The 16,307-nt window shown below is 38.0% G+C and overlaps 1 protein-coding gene across 3 annotated transcripts; it reads right to left on the bottom strand.

Annotated features, from left to right (window-relative positions):
- Nucleotides 1-7,969: 7,969 nt before the first annotated feature.
- det1 (DET1 partner of COP1 E3 ubiquitin ligase) lies at nucleotides 7,970-15,830 on the bottom strand. 3 transcript variants are annotated; one of them, XM_032550568.1, is made up of 9 exons: nucleotides 15,654-15,830; nucleotides 13,975-14,307; nucleotides 12,984-13,250; nucleotides 12,701-12,913; nucleotides 11,212-11,435; nucleotides 10,985-11,114; nucleotides 10,293-10,483; nucleotides 9,196-9,387; nucleotides 7,970-8,568 (listed from the first exon to the last, which is right to left on the bottom strand). In XM_032550568.1, the coding sequence occupies exons 2-9, from the start codon at nucleotides 14,221-14,223 to the stop codon at nucleotides 8,379-8,381; spliced, it is 1,656 nt and encodes a 551-aa protein (XP_032406459.1). In that variant the 5' UTR covers nucleotides 14,224-14,307; nucleotides 15,654-15,830; the 3' UTR covers nucleotides 7,970-8,378. The 3 variants fall into 3 exon arrangements, with proteins under 3 accessions (XP_032406459.1, XP_032406470.1, XP_032406479.1); XM_032550579.1 differs by having other exon boundaries at nucleotides 8,379-8,568; nucleotides 13,975-14,304; XM_032550588.1 differs by having other exon boundaries at nucleotides 8,379-8,568; nucleotides 13,975-14,254.
- Between the last annotated feature and the right edge of the window lie 477 nt (nucleotides 15,831-16,307).

Below are 16,307 nucleotides of genomic sequence, written 5' to 3'. Positions count from 1 at the left end.
AGGTTTAGTTTCAGGGTCAACATGTCAAAAAATATATAATAATAACTCAAAGTCAGCTTGTAAAAATAATCTTTCTGCTTAGGAGAGAAAAAAAGTAATTTAATTTAACTGCAGGCAGATTTAATTTAAAAGCTATTAAATGAAATAAATCGTTTTTAATACGTCAATATGAGAATAATTTAGTTTTTTAATATGTTCCTTATTTGATTATGCCGGTAAAACGCCACTAAAATCTGAAAAATCGTTAAAAATCCCCATTAATGTGACAACCTAAACAGGAAGGTTGCAGCGCCACTGTCTGACCAGCAGGGGGAGCACTTTGACCGCTGTAGCCGAAACGGCTCTGGGGTCATGGAGGTGCATCTTCATTCAGCCAATACACTGAATAAACAACAAACATTTTATTACTTACATGTAAAAATCACTTGGTGGAAGAGGGTTGGATGAATAAATCAGGAATTTGATCAATTAAGCTCTAATTGTTGGCAACTTTTAAAGCAAACTGAATAAAACGCAAAAAAGCTTTAAATAAAAAAGAAGAAAACAAATTATATAAATAACAATCATAAAATCATAAGTCAGCTTTTCTGTGGGAAACTTCTGCTGTCCTATTTCAAAACAAAATGTAACGTCTTTAATTGTAAGTTGACATCAGGTTTTTAGGAGATTCATGACTGGTATTGCTGGTGCAACGCTTAATTTAGTAGTTATTTTGAGAGACATTGCTACACAAAGACAAACAACCCAGTCAGTTAGAAAATGGCTGGGTTGCATATCTGGTTGGGTTCCTATGACAACCCAACCAGATATGGACAGAAGAAGAAGAGCACCATGTCTCGGGTTGTGGCCCATTGTGAAATGTTCCAGGAAGTTAGGCCTGCGGCAAAGAACACCATTTTCTTAATATGTGGTTTAATACATATTAATATGTGGTTTAATACATATTAATATGTGGTTTAATACATATTAATATGTATTAATAATAGTATTTTTGAATGCATGTATTTTGATCAGAATTTTTCTGTACAATTGGATTGAATTAACTTTTTTTTCTCCAAAATGCCTCATGAGTATTTCTTGTGAATTGGTGCCATAAAATTAATCCAAATGTTTTCGTTTCTTTTAGACTTTTGAAGAAAATAAAAGTCTATGTAGCAACTTTTCTACCATCCTAGCTCTGCTGTTCTTGTTGCTTCTCAAAATGCAATGTTCTCTGTCACTATTTTTGAACTTTTAGTAGCAACTAGTTGTGCTAAAATGCTACTGCTATTTTATATCCACAGGAACAAGTAAACAGTTGATTTTGACTCTTTTTTCATTCCTGTGATTTTACATTCTCCAGCATTTTATCCTCCTATTTCTCTTGCTACTTTTCTAACATTTAGGAGCAACTAGCTGTGCTAACGTGCTAATGCTAGCTTATACGGGAACAGGAGATAGCTTTTAGCTGTTTTTATTTCTCTAATTTGAATATGCAAACACAACATTTCATTTTTTTTATAACAGTTTAAGTGCTAATATACTATTTTTATTCAAATAATTTTTAGTCTCTAATGCCGATCAGTTTGCCATATCCATCATCCACAAGTAGATGAACCCGGATAAAGTGAGTAGAGACATTTATTTTGTTTCACCTCCTTGTTTATTTGGCTGAATAGTGAAGTTTGTGTATTTAGGGGACAAACATCGTCACGTATCTCTGCCATTGTTACTTCACGGTAAAGGAGAGAGACGCAGCTAGCTAACCTCGTGTGATTTTCTAGCTAACCTCGTGTGATTTTCTAGCTAACCTCGTGTGATTTTCTAGCTAACCTCGTGTGATTTTCTAGCTAACCTCGTGTGATTTTCTCCAGGTGATTCGAAGTATTTTCTGTTACATCAGCTCTGCTGGTTTCACTCTGCTCGTTCATAAACAAAAGACATCTCTCCACTTTATATTTTTAGGTCAGCCCTGCTGTGAGACCCTTCCCTGCGGACTTCCACCTGAAACCCCCCGACCGGTGCTCAGTCAGGTGTTGGTGCGCGAGCGTGTTATTGGGAAACATTAGTGTTTGCACGTGCGCAGGTGTTGCCGAGTCAGAGATGAAGCCAGTTAGAAACGATCCCCCACAGTCAGGCTGTATATCTGCCCCAGCGTGGAGTCTAAAGAGCGAAGCATCTCAACCTCTGCACGTCAAACACAGGTGATAACGCACCTAGACAGGAGCGGAGGAGTCACAGGACGCCTGTTTCCCTCAACCACATATTAGCTGTCAATACTTGGACCTCCCTTTTGCTCTTTAGGAGGTGGTGTGATTTCACAGGGGGTCTCAGTAAACTGTATAGACGTGTGAAATGAAATGTTGACACTGGTTTATATGTTACAGCAAGAGAAAAAAAGAAAAAAACAACAATACCAGTGTAGCTAATATCCAGGTGAAGGTAAACACAGGTAGTTTGGTTTACAATGAAACTCCAGCTGAACATTCACAAAATGTGAATTGTTTCTGGAGATCCCAACTGCACTGCAAAAATTCACCTTTCAAAAAAAATAAATAAATAAATAAAAATTAAAAAAAAATATATATATATAAAGTGCAAAAATATGGTATATAATTTAGGAGTGCACCAATTTATTGGTACCGATTTCCTTAATTTTGGGAAATCTGTAATCGGCCTATATGTACATGCAAAGCTTATTTGATTCACCTCAGCAAAGGTCTAAAACTCAAACACTCGGGGTGCTGTGGTGGCGCAGGGGCAAGGCACGACCCATGTATTGAGGCCTTGGTCTTCGTGGCAGTGGACGCAGGTTCGATTCCCGGCCTGGTGACATTTGCCGCGTCTCTTCCCCCTCTCTCTCATTGCCCTTTTTCCTGTTGAACTACTTTCAAATAAAGAGCACAACTGTAAAAACACAAAAAGTATTTTTGGTTAAGTTTCTCTTTTCAGTCGAAATAAGACAAAACTAACCTGTAAGTAACTTTAGCAAAATATAGGAGCTTGTTTTGAAAAAGTTCTAGTTCCACTAGTAGATTATTTCACTTATATTGGTAAAATGTCTTGATTAAGTGAAACTAGTACTTTTTCTTTAACCAATATTAAGAAATTATTTACTTAAAACAAGCTTTTATCTTGTTAGACCTACTTGCAAGTTAGTTTTGTTTTATTTCAAGTGTACTATGATATTTTCTCTAGAAACTATATAAAAAAAAAAATACATGGGAAGATTTTGTGGTTTTGCCATGTGTCACTTTCTAATCATGAGCTTCAAGGTATTTTTTCAGGATTTCATATGAAGCCAACAAAAAGGCGTCCATAAGTCCAAATTGTGAGTTATACATCCTGCTTTACTCTTATTGCGACAGAAATTCTCAAATTTCTGTCTGGACTTTGGCTAGACCAATGAGTCTGCAACCTTTAGAATCAGGTTTGTCATTTTCCCCTCAGCGCAGCGAAATAAAACTTATTTAAGAGCCGCAAATTGTTTCCTGATCTTTAAAAAAAAAAAAGTGTTCATAATTGTTGATAAATGTCTATTGAAGAAAATGTGTTTAAATATTTAAAGAACCATTATTTTATTTCAGTTTTAAGAGTATAAAATAAAGAAAAATGGCAATAAAGTAGATGGATACATTCTTTTCTTTATGGTATGTTGATATTTGTGGAAAATGCTGTAAAAAATAATAGTATTTTATTTTCTCTAAAGTTTATTTGTTGTTGCATGAAATCAAGTCTTATAAAGCTGATTCTGAAAACGCACATAGTTTCCAACCAGATGATAACATAGATAATAATAATCAATCAGTTTGATCAGATCAGTATTTTCAGCTGAGTTGATCCGACTCCACTGACTTGAATTCATCTGATTATTTTGTGCAGAAATACAGAAAAAATGAGTTGTTTTAAGGGTGAAAATCATTTTCTTTCAATAAGCTGAACCCTGCAACCTCTCCCTGCTGGAACATCATCTGGATGAATAGAGTTTATATTTATAAACCATTTATTTTATGATCCAGTCAACATCTCTCTAAGGTCTTCTCAGGCTTTAAGGGAGAGGAATTAGATTTAGACTTTAGGTTTAGGGTGTTGCTCCAGGAAATACTAATTATTTTAGTATCTCTTCAGTTTATTTTTTATTTTTAACCTCTCGCAGTCAATACGCCTTGAACTCTTCCCCTTTGAGCATAAGCAAGTGAAACGTCATCATCGAAAGGGCAGAAACTCAAGAAAAAAGGCGATATATCTGAGTTATTCCAGCCCAGCCTGCGGTTCAGGGTCAGTTCTGCTGGGTTCAGGGTCAGTTCTGCTGGGTTCAGGGTCAGTTCTGCTGCGACAGCTTGGAGAAATGTGTGTGTGGTTCGAAATGTTTCTGCGAGGGACGCTGCAACAGGAAACACTCAAGATTCTGGACACTTTTTCTTTCTTTCTTTTTTTTTGTGCTTGCGCGGTTGCCAAGACAACAGCAATTAGAAAGCAGAGAGCGGTTATGTTGCCATGGCAGCGAAGGTCAGGGAGAAGGCTCAGAGTTTTACCTGGTTCTCAGGAATGAGACGGATACAGGAACGTCTTTTGTTTTGTCATTTATTATTTTTATGTGGGGCGGTTTGTTTGCTGTCCTGTTCAAGAGAGTTTGGCTTGACCTTTAACCCCGCAGGGTCCCAGGTGAGATCACAGAAAGCTATACATGTGTTTGTAGAGACGGTAGAGCAACAGAAAATAATGTGAAGTGGACAAAAAAAAAGCTAAATTACGATGGTGAATTAGGTTCATTGTACACAGAAAAAAGGAGAAGTAAATTTCTGCCAAAATTAATAATTTTTAACCTCAGAAAAAAGGACATTTCTGAGCTACAAAAGTTGAAAAGTTTTTTACTGAATAGCTAAATAATTAGTTAGTAAGCTAAACATTTAGCTAGCAGGCTAAACATTCAGTTTATGAATTAAACAGTTAAATATTTAGCTAGCAGGGTAAACGTCTAGTTTATAAATCCAACACTTAGCTAAATAATATCCTTATAAACTATTTATCTTCAAATTAAATATTTAGTTTGTAAACCCACAGCGTCTTGAATGCTAGTTTGACACTAAGAAGCATTTAGCTAGCAAGTAAGCTAAATATTTTATTTGCTAGCTAAACATGTAGTTAGCAACCTAAATATTACCTTAATTCTAAATATTTAGCTGTAGGATAAACATTTAGTCAATCACCTAGACATTTAGCTAAATAATTTGATTACAAACTATTTAGTTCCAATCTAAATATTTAGTTTAGAGAGTAAACATTTAGATAAGAAGCTAAAGATTTTACTTGCTAGCTAAATATTCTCTTAACAAGCTAACTGTTTTGCTAACTAGCTAAATATTCAATTTAAGTCTAAATATGTATTTAGTAGGCTAAACAATTAGTTTACAAACTATTTAGTTAGCTAAATAATCTGCTTACAAACTATAGGTATAAACTAAATGTATATTTAGCAGGGTAAACAATTTACAAAGCTTAGAAATAATTTAGCACCAAACTAAATATTTATCCAGTGGATGATTAGCCTCCCTAAGCTAATGCAAGCTAGTACACTGTAAAATAAAAAAAATAAAATAAAATCTGTATTTTCAATAGTAATATACAGTAAAATTGACAGGAAACATCTGTTAACTATTAAGAATTTAAAGCTGTTGATTAACTGGTGAAAACAGTTGCTTGTATATTTTACACTTGTACATTCATTTTGTAGGTTGTTTTTATGTTGATTTTAGAAAAAATATTATTTTCCTTAAGTTAAAATCTTTTTACAGTAAAACATTGACTCCAGTAGCAATTTGAATTGCAAAATCAACAATGATGATGCCATCTAACAATGAAAGAAAAAAAGTTTTGCCAACCACATTTTACTGTAAAATGTACTTCATTTTTTACAGTGTAAATGATGCAGATTTTTCTGTAAAGAACCTCTGAAGTCTTAACAGATGACGATGCATAAAATGAAGAAAATTATGGATGACCCTGATCATCCTTTTCATGGGACTGTGTTGGGAAAACAGAGTGTCTTCAGTCAGAGGCGTCTTCAAACTCACTGTAACACAGTCTGCTACCAGAGATCTTTCCTGCCAACAGCCATCAGCATCTACAATAACTCTTTGAAGAATTTGTATTAATGAGTTACAACATTTACTTTCCCTTTGGGATCAATAAATTATTTTTGAATCGGAAAACAAATGATTTTCAATGAGAAGATTCCAGTTTCTGGCGCTCCTGCATCTCTTATATGTGACCTGTTTGCTTTGTGTCCTCCCGCCATGCGAGTTTCCCATAATTAGTTGATTATCACAGCTTGTTGTCACACAAACACACTGTAATGACATAACATGGCCTCTTTTAGTCCTTCATCTGCATTTACTCTGCAGTAAACGCTTCGCTTCAGTCAGTCGGACACACAAACGTGAATCGGCTGTTCTGTGTAACCAGAGGCAGCAGAACACTTAATCCCCTCCGCACCTGCTTTCCACCTCTGCAGCTGGCCGGACGGCTGCACCTCTCGGGCCCTCGTGTGTTTGTTATACATGTCTGCGCAGCTCCAGGGTCTCTGCTGCTGCTGCGACCATTTGCATATTTGCAGATTTCTGTCCGTGCCGGCGTGTGATTAATGATACATTTGAGCTATGCAGGTGGAGAACAGATGGATGTAGTAAAGAACAGAAGTTCTGATCCCATTCGCTGCCGAACAGACGGCAGGGAGCAGCGTCAGGGTCACAGTCGGCGACACCTGAAATCGATTTTTAGCTCTCTGTGTGTGTATGAGCGCGGTTCGGAAAGATACACATTCAAAAATATTTCTGTTAGTTTATAAATCAACAAAACACATTAAAGATCTGCTGTTGTTGGGTCAACCTTCCAGAACCTCTCAGGTCTTCTGGTTCTTGTCTGCATCCCCAGAACCAGAACCAAACATGGAGAAGCAGAATTCAGCTTCTATGCACCACAAATCTGGAACAAACTTCCAGAAAACTGAAAAACAGCAGAAACACCGAGTTCCTTTACATCTAGACTAAACCCATCTGGTTAGAGTTGCTTTTAAAACATAATAAATGAAACATTGACCAACATTTTGATGTGTAGCAATGATTTTTTGTTATTGGTTTTCACAGTTATTGACAATTTGATGTTCTTATTTTTGAATGTTTTCAGAGTAAAGCACTTCGAACTGCTTCGTTGCTGAAATATGCTGCACAAATAAACTTGATTAAATGATCTTAATCTTATTGGAAGATTTTAATTAATATTTTTCCATGAAGTTCAGCAGTTAGGTTTGTACGTAAGGCTTTATTGTTAGATGTTTTGTTTCTCTTTGGTACTTGACAAAATGTAACGTCTGTTACTGGTTGAAATGTGCTAAACAAATAAACTTGATTGAAAATTAACAGCAATAATTTTAGTTATTTAGTCTGTTACAAGTGAAAAAATGTCATTTTCACCATGTTATAAATATGTTCATAAACAGTACAGACTCAAACTAAATACTTATCAAGCTAAACATTTAGGTTTGAAGCTAAGTATTTAGCTTGCAAGTGAGATATTTAATTTACAAATTAAACATTTAATTTGCTAGAAAAATATTACGCTAACAAACTGCTAAGCTCCAAATAAATATTTAGTTAGCATGCTAAACATTAGCTTCAAACCAAATATTTAGTGTAGATCCAAATATTTGGTTTTAAATGGTTATTTTTAGCAAACAAAATATTCAGCTTTGAAACTGTGACCTTTAAAACAGGTGAAAACATGACTGAAAAATGAAACCTCTTTTTCTCATTATGCAGACTAAATAACAAAAATTATTGCTGTTAATTCTTGACAGTGTAACTTTGTGTGTGGCTTTTACAACGTAAGCAAGACGGGAAAAAACTCAAACTAAACAGATTTATCTTCCAGTTCTCCAATACAAGTGAACATTTCTTAGGATTCTTTAGAGAGAAGAAAAAGTCAAACCTCCTTGGTGATAAAACTTAAAAATCAAATGAATTTTATTGGTTGTAGGATATGTAGAGCTAAACATTAAAAAGTAAAACAATAAAAAATTAAAAGAACCAGGGAATGAGAAAGAAAAAGAGGAAGCAGAGAAGGAAAGAGGGATCCTAATCTTACCTCCTAAAAGTATGGAAGTATTTTGAAGTCTGGAGAAAAAAAATTCATGTTCCTTATCCAACTGTAAAAATTTCATTAATCATCCGTCCATCTGCCTGTTTTTCTTTTTTGGTTTGATATTGAAATCCAGCTGTGAGAACATCTCCTCTGAGTTTTTATATCTAGTCTTTAAAATCCAGAGAAAACTCGAGTCTGGACGTTTGCAAATAGAAATGTCCAGGATCCCTGAGTGAGGAGCGGAGGACGACTCTCCTTCGTCACGCGGAGACGTGTCTCATGTGGAAGTTGACCACGTACTCCGCGTTGGTCCGCTGAACGGAGATGGCGAACGGTTCGAAGGGATGGAAGGTGAAGGCGACCAGGCGCCGCACGGCGTGGTTAACGGGTCGACCCAGAAGGCCCGCCTGGATCTTAAACTTCAGCAGGCCGGCGTCGCGGGCGTAAAACCTGCAGAGGCAGAGCGGCTCCGTTAAACTGCTGCATCTGACCATGTCTTTATATTTATTTATATTCATTTATTTTCATTGATTTTCCTTAAATGAAAGAAAAAAACAGTATTTATACATTATCAAATTTGTTATATTTTTTTTATTTAATGGATTTTATTTTTTCATACATATACAGTATGTTCTATATGTTATATACTGTATATATATATATATATATATATATATATATATATATATATATATATATATATATGTATATATATATATATATATAAATAGTTTTATTATAATTTTTGTAGATTTATTTTTATTATTTCAGTCTATTTATATTTAAGTTTTTTACTTGTATATTAATAAACAATAGAGACGGTTGATGAATGAAAGACGTGGAAACAAACAGCAGAAGGATGGATGTTAACTTGAAAGGAGCAAAGCTGCATTTTTGCACTTTCAGCTGAGGAAACGATAAGAAGCAAAAGGTGATAGCAAACCTCCATGATGATTTTAAATGCCAAATAAAACCCTACAAGCTGTTCCAGTTGAAGTCATCTCTATGTAAACCCCATTAGCCTGACTGCAGGGCTGCGCCATCCGGAGGTGTGCGCGCCCTGATTGGAGTGGCTACCTGATGGGGTGGTCTCCGCAGGTCTTGGGCCTCTCCATCACTGACACCCACTTGTCGTCATAGCTGAAGAGCGACAGGTCGAGGTAAGGGCTGCTGCTGTACGACTGGGCGCTGATGGGCAGCTGACCGAGCAGCCGCCGCACCGCCTCCGTGTGGCCGCCATATTTGGCGTTCACTATGGTGTCTTTGAATCTGGGGAGGAAAAACAGGGAAAAATACTTCAATTCCACTTTCTTCTGCTTCATTTTTCACTCTAAAGGTGACCCATTATGCTTCCTTGAACAGATTAGGTCAGGTCCTATCCTGTTCAAAACACGTTCATTAAAAATCAGTTTTAGACAATGAGATTTCAGTCTGATCAGTTCTGCCTATTTTCAGTGTTTTAGGGACTCTGCTTCTTTAAATCCAAATAAGTTGCTGCTGGCCATGCCCCCCCAGCCCAACGTTTACACTCACGCACGATAATCACTGCAAACAGATGCAGAACAATACAACCGTACATCTTTGAAAAGCAGAAGTGGAGCCTCCTGCACAACCAACAATAATGCAGCAAGTGGTATCTGGATGGTAAGTCAACAACAAAACTCTTGTCTTTTCCAGCAGCCATTGTACGGCGACCAAACCAACTAACCAAATGGACTGGAGCTCCATTTGGGTTGCTAGGTGACAGGCTTTGCTGTGGTTGCTAGGTAACGAGGCAGTTCCTGCTGATTTGTGACGTTACATTCTGTTAGCTTTTGAAACGGCTCGTTTTGCATACATCAAAAGACATCAACTTATTGCAAAAAAACAGAAAGGACTGGGTGTTTTTGGTTTCTTAAAGAGGCAGTATTATGTAAATTCGACGTGTAAAATGTGACTTTTTAATCATAATAAATCCCTTTAAGCTCAAACAAAGCTTTTCCTCCCATAAAGGGTTTTGTCACCAGAATGGGTGAAATTCAATCAGATCCCCGTTTAGCTGACCAAGTTAACGGCCTGAATCTCCTTCCTGTTTCTGCTCTTAACTCCCTCGGGCGTCTCTACCTCGTCCTAACGTCTGTCTGTGACATCCTGTCCGTTCGGGCCACGGTGGCAGAGCGGCGGCGGAGCGGTACCTTCTCTGGACCTGGCGGGCGTAGTTGTTGGAGGAAGCGGAGCAGGGGAACTGGACGGCCTGGCTGTGCAGCGTGGCATTCCTGAACAGGTCACAGAAGTTCTCAAACAGCTCCAGCAGCTGGTCCGACGTGTTCTCGAACACGGCCAGAACCTCCGTGGACACCATGTTGTACACCACAAAGAACGACGGCTGGTAGGGAGACCAGGGGTCAAAGGTTAACGCAGCGCAAAAGGCTCAGAGAGAAAGATAAGAAGAAAGACTTTCTGTTAGAGAAATCCATCCATCCAACCATCCATCCATCCATCCATCTACTCATCCATCCAGTCATGTACTCAACCAATCAATCAATCAAAAAAAAAAAACAGTTGAAAACAAAGTGAGAAGGTTTGATTAAATTTCTCCATTTGTTTTTTTAGAAGATTTGACTAGGACACTTTAGTATAACTGGTTTTCAAGTCACTGTGTGTGTTTGGAAAAATCTATATGCTAAATAAACCATCTTTATCTGCTCAGACTCCACTTAAATGAACTGTGGATTAATTAAATCCTTCTGTTTCTGCGACAAGTGAAGCTCAGGACTGAGCAGAATCCGTTGGACGATCGTTTCCTTGGAAACCTGACGGGGGAAATTCTCCTCATCCGAGGAAACCGGGGCAGTGGGACAAAGAGCGGCGGGGGAGGAATGCATACCTGCGACGGGTCGGTGACTCTGAGCGTCACCACGTCTTCGCTGGTGTATTTGATGAAGAGGTGATGCTCGTCCAGCAGCTGCATCTTCCACATCCGGAGCCGCCTGAGCTGATCGAAGAACTGGAAAAACCTGACGGAACAACTCGGGTCAGAACCTAACAAGCCTGAGACACATTCAACTAAAAAAATCAACTAAGAACGGGAGCTTTGTGAATCGGCGTTGTCACCTCCTCTTGGCGGTGGCGCTGCCGTCCTGCTCGGCTCGCCGCCACAGGTACACCAGCAGCCTGTGCTTCAGGGAGTTGATGGTTTTGTCTGTGTAGAGGCGCGGGAAGCCAGTCTGGCTCTCCGCCTGAGCTTCTGCGTAAACCGCCGACAGCGTCAGCAGGTCGTCCTCGTAACAGAAGCGCCCGATTGTCCTCACGTCCAGAAACGTCCCGTCAGGTGTCACCTGAGGACAGAAGAAGAGACAGAAGGCAGCAGGTGAACGTGTGTTTAAATATCTACAAAAACATTAAATGTTTTGTGTAAAAAAAAAAAACAACAGATTTTTAATAAAACTGGACGACATTCTTCCATCCATCACTCGTAATGCAACACCATTTCAGTTACTTGAGGTCTGGACTTTGACTGGGTCGCTGCATCAGTTTTGAATATCTGGATCTTTTCTTTATCAGCAGTTCTATTGTAGCTTTGCTGCTGTTTTACTCTTTAATGGTGACCAGCAGGTGTGAACATACTGCAAACTCCAAAACACACACAAAAAACAAACGCACCAGAAAAACACTGCCAAAGAAAAATGCTGTAAAGGCAGAAAATAGAAGCAAAAGGGAAAATACAGAAAAACAACAGCAAATATCAAATACTCCAAAAACTCAAAGCCCTCCAGGCCACTAGGGGGAGTTGACCATTAAATCACATAGGACTAGACACTCAGTAAAGACAGGATATCCAGAAGAAACGTGGAGGAATTAAAGAATAGGTGCATCATACTTTATGTCTTTTTACCCCAGACCACTAGGGGGAGTCTGGAGTACATAAGTAAATATTTCTCTTGGTCTCCATGATTCTGGTTGTTCTCTAAAGAACCTCAGGCCTTCAGAGAATATCTGGATTAATACTCAGAGAACATTAAACACAAAGACGTTTACTACTGAGATGACATTAGGAAACAAAGCTGAACTGGTTTTAATTCAGGGTAATATTAATAAATGGGGTGAAGTTAAATGCATGCTGCACTTTTCAGATTTCTTTTGTTTTGCATCACAATGTTTGTTTTCAATGACTGATTTCTCAGACAACAAACCAGAAAGATATGTCCAGATAAGCTGCACTGCTGCCTAAACGATCTGAAAAACTTTGCAAATCATCAAGGAACTTAAATGCATGCCGCACTTTTCAGATTTTTTGGCTTCAGTTCACAACGTTTTTTAAACAACCCATTTCTCAGCTAAATAAATCAGAAAAAGTAGTCCAGATAAGCTGCACCACTTTCTAAAATATCTGAAATACTTTGCAGATCATCTAGGAATTTAAATGCACTTTTTAGATTTTTTGTTTGTTTCAGTTCACTTTGCCTATTCTAAATGACACATTTTCCACCTAAACAAACCAGAATAATTAGCCCAGTTTAGTTGCCCTGCTGCCTAAATCATCTGAACAATGTTGTCGATTCCCCAGTGAAGGATTTAACCCCTTAGGGGACGACCTGCTCACCTGAAAGACGTGGATGGTCTGCTGTTGGACCGACAGCACGGCCAGGATGTTCCTGTAGAGGTAGAGGCCCTGGTTGTGAGACAGGATGATCTTATCACACTTGAAGGACCTGGTGTCGCACAATCTGCCGGTGTGCAGGTCAATGATGTGCAGGGAGTAATCCTCCAGCGGAGACCGCGGGTTGGGAGTCACTGACTCGTTGTTGCGATACACCTGGCGGAACGTCAGCTAAAAATAAAACCTCTGAACTCGGCTGCTTTTCGCTCAAACCAAACCTCATTACCTCGAAGAAGTACGGCGGCGGATCGTCGGGGACGTAGACGGCGGAGCCGACGATGACATATCTGCAGTCGTCGGTGAAGAGACTGCACTCGCGGTTCAGGTGCTCTCCATTCGAAGCCACGTTGGTGACATGGAGCAGCGAGAAGAAGCGCTGGAAGAGGCGGCTGCGGATGTTGAGGGAGCACTGGTCGTTGGCGGTGGACAGTGTCTCTCCTTCCTGGCCTCTCAGCAGGTCCTGAGCTGCCTGGCAGCCTTGGTATTCATAAATCTGAAAGAGAATAGCAACCAAATTCAGCTCAGAGGTAAAACTAGCTAAAAAATACTGAAATTATAGATATAACAGCCTTCGTTTTTGTGTTTATACACTGCAAAAACATACAATTTTACCAAGTATTTTTGTTCTAGTTTCTAGTGCAAATATCTTATCACACTTGAAATAAGACAAAACTAACTTAGAAGTAACATTTCAGCAAGATATAGGAACTTGTTCTAAGTCAATAATCCTTAATATTGTTTTAAAAAAATCACTAGTTCCACTGGAAGATTAATTTACTTATAACATTGGGAAAAATATACATATTTATTATATTTATAACTGTATACTCGACAATTATGACATTTATTTTATTAACTTGATTTTATTCATAGCTGTTTTGTCTTTTTTGAGTGCCAACAAGTTTATGTTGCAGGAGTACAACAACAAATAAAATCCTCGAATCCTTTAAATGTCTTTTATAAGTGAAATGGCCTCAGAATAGCAATATTATAGTTTATCAAAATAATTCCTGGGATAATTTATCATCCAGCAAAAATTGTTATAATGACAGGCCTACTTATTATGCAACTGGCACATGCATAATCACAATGCAATACTTAACTAACAAAAGCTAACAAATACCCTCTAAAAACTAATTAAAATGAACTGAACTAGACAAAATGTCACAACAAAATAAAGCTAAAATGGTTGAAACGATTCAGGATTCTCCTCTTACTTCCAGCGACGTCTGGTCCGAGGAGAAGGCGATGAAGTAGCGTCCATCCGGCGAGAACTTCCTGAGGAAGCAGGGCGGCTTCTCCACGTTCACCACGGTGAAGTTCGGGAACAGGTTCTGGTGAAAGCAGCGAACCCGGTACCAGTGGGCCCCGGGTCGACCAGAGTAGACCCTTCGCTTCTCCAGGCGATGGACGACGTTCTGGTTCTGGATCCGCCTGGGCTTCAGGGTCAGGACGTCCTCTTCCATGGTGGCAATCACAGGACCGTTTCAATCGTCGCTACGTTAGACGGGTGATGAGTTAAGAAAAATGAGTTAGCATTGTCCCGTCTGCTGTGGAAGGACAGAAGAGGAACAATAAGAGCCGGTGATGCTGCTACGAAGGAGGCCAACAAATCTGACCCAGTTACACCAGTTCTATAAGTAATGAGAAAAATTAGGTATGAACCGATCCACTTTTTTCATGTCCGATACCAGCATCTGAGGTTTAGCATCGGCCAATACCGATTCGATACAGAAAAACAGTTCTAAAAATGTTTCTTTTTTTTAAAACCCAGACATAACTGCACTGAATTACAAATTTATTTGATAACGCTGCACTAATACAGCACGCTTAAATACACCAAAAGCATCACAAGCTTGGTTAAAAATGTAAGACAACTTTAATTTATTCAGTCAGGGCAATTAGGGGAATAACAGCTAATGTAAAATAAATAATAAAGAAACTAACAAAAGAACAATAGATTGAATACCTTGGTAAAACATAAACTGTAACAAACCTTCATTCAAATGGTTCAGAAAGTGCAATTAGGGATTCTAAATATAATGTAAAATAAATAATAAAACATGATGTTGCTCAGAGCTCAAAGTATAGAATTAGACTGAATAGATCTTCCCTTATGGATGGGGAACATTGTCACTTTTACCTGATCAAGAATGTTTTCAATATTGGGACTGATACAGATATTAATCTGACATTTTGTAGCTAAAATGTCAGTAAACTCTGGTGAGTCACACTTTCAAAGGAGTTTCTACTAAATAATGAGAAAATGTAAATTAAGTTAAAAAAAACAAACAATAAAAGAATTATTTCTGTTATTATTTTGGTATTAGAAAATAAAACCAAACCCTTGTCTGATTTAATGTCAGGAAGCAAAGATTTTTTTATGTTGTCTTCAAATATCTGAAACACAACTAAAAAAACAAACAAACAAGAGAAATATAAAATAAAAGCAGTCAAAACATACAGAGAGACAGAGTGAAGCTAATAGCAATGAATAAAACAAATATGTGACTCTTCCATCAACAGCAGAACGTCTCTGGTTAAATTAATGAAACTCAGAATATAAATACATGTTTTAGACCAAATGGTGCAATAAAAACTACTTTATTAAAGGCCTTTCAGGCTAAAAGAGATGTAAACAAGGAAATAGAAACATCTTTCATGAGCTAAAAGAAACAAAGTTGGCTAAATGTGGAGGGCTGCAGCTCCTCTTTGTAATTCATTAGCTAAATATTACCCTTAAACACTCAGCATAAACATAATACTTCTCTAATTTGACAATAAATACAAATTAATTTACAATCTAATATCTGCCTGAGTGAACTGACTTGCTGTCTGTTCCTCCAAGTTCATGAATTTTAGCAGAATATGAGGCTTAACTTCGACAAAAGCTTACCGTTAATGAGTCAATTTCAAGATCTTCGGCATCTCACTCCGCTTAAACTGGGACCTCAGGGGTCATTTATCTCATAAAATCCAAAACTAGGTGCAAATGTAACGCTAATGAACCATATTTCTCCAGAGTCCGAGAGAATCTGGAGTTTCGGCTCTGTTTGTTGTTAAGGAAGTGGACAGGAAACGAAGAAGAAGACTGCGGGTCACAGCGCCACCACCTAGGCTACAGACAGAAAGTGGTATTACAGTTTATCATCGAAAGTTAATTCAAACTCTGTCAGGTTAATTAGCCAAAATTGTGGGCACAAACAAAAAGCTTGATTTTAAAGCACTCCTAGCGTACGGAATTAAAGTATAATAATGTAAACTTTAGAGGGTGGAAAAAAGAGTAAAGAGAAAATTTAAAAATATATATTTGCAACCATTTTTTGTGTTAAAAGGATCCAGGATTAGTTGAACATGTTGGCCTAAACATGTTGCAATTTTCCTATAACCTAAAAATAGCTATTTGTGGTTTGCCAAAACTCATAATTACTTCAAAAATGTGCAACTTTTGCTCTATTTTTCAGCCATGGAGGTCACCATTTTTTCACCGGTGGGTTGATGACACATAATGGTCCATTCTGTTCTGGAAACTACAGAGTAAACACAGGAA

Source organism: Xiphophorus hellerii, chromosome 2 (assembly GCF_003331165.1).
Source record: "Xiphophorus hellerii strain 12219 chromosome 2, Xiphophorus_hellerii-4.1, whole genome shotgun sequence".
NCBI lineage: Eukaryota > Metazoa > Chordata > Actinopteri > Cyprinodontiformes > Poeciliidae > Xiphophorus > Xiphophorus hellerii.
Note: the sequence above shows the minus strand (reverse complement) of the source record. Positions and strands in the feature narration are given on the sequence as shown.

Bases quoted from the DNA above. Each gene is read 5' to 3' on its own strand.
- det1 (XM_032550568.1), bottom strand. From the start codon at position 14,223: ATGGAAGAGGACGTCCTGACCCTGAAGCCCAGGCGGATCCAGAACCAG. The intron at 13,251-13,974 runs GTAAGAGGAGAA...ATTCTCTTTCAG, and splicing joins CGGACCAGACGTCGCTGGAA to ATTTATGAATACCAAGGCTG. The intron at 8,569-9,195 runs GTAGCCACTCCA...CTGCCTCTGCAG, and splicing joins TGCGGAGACCACCCCATCAG to GTTTTACGCCCGCGACGCCG.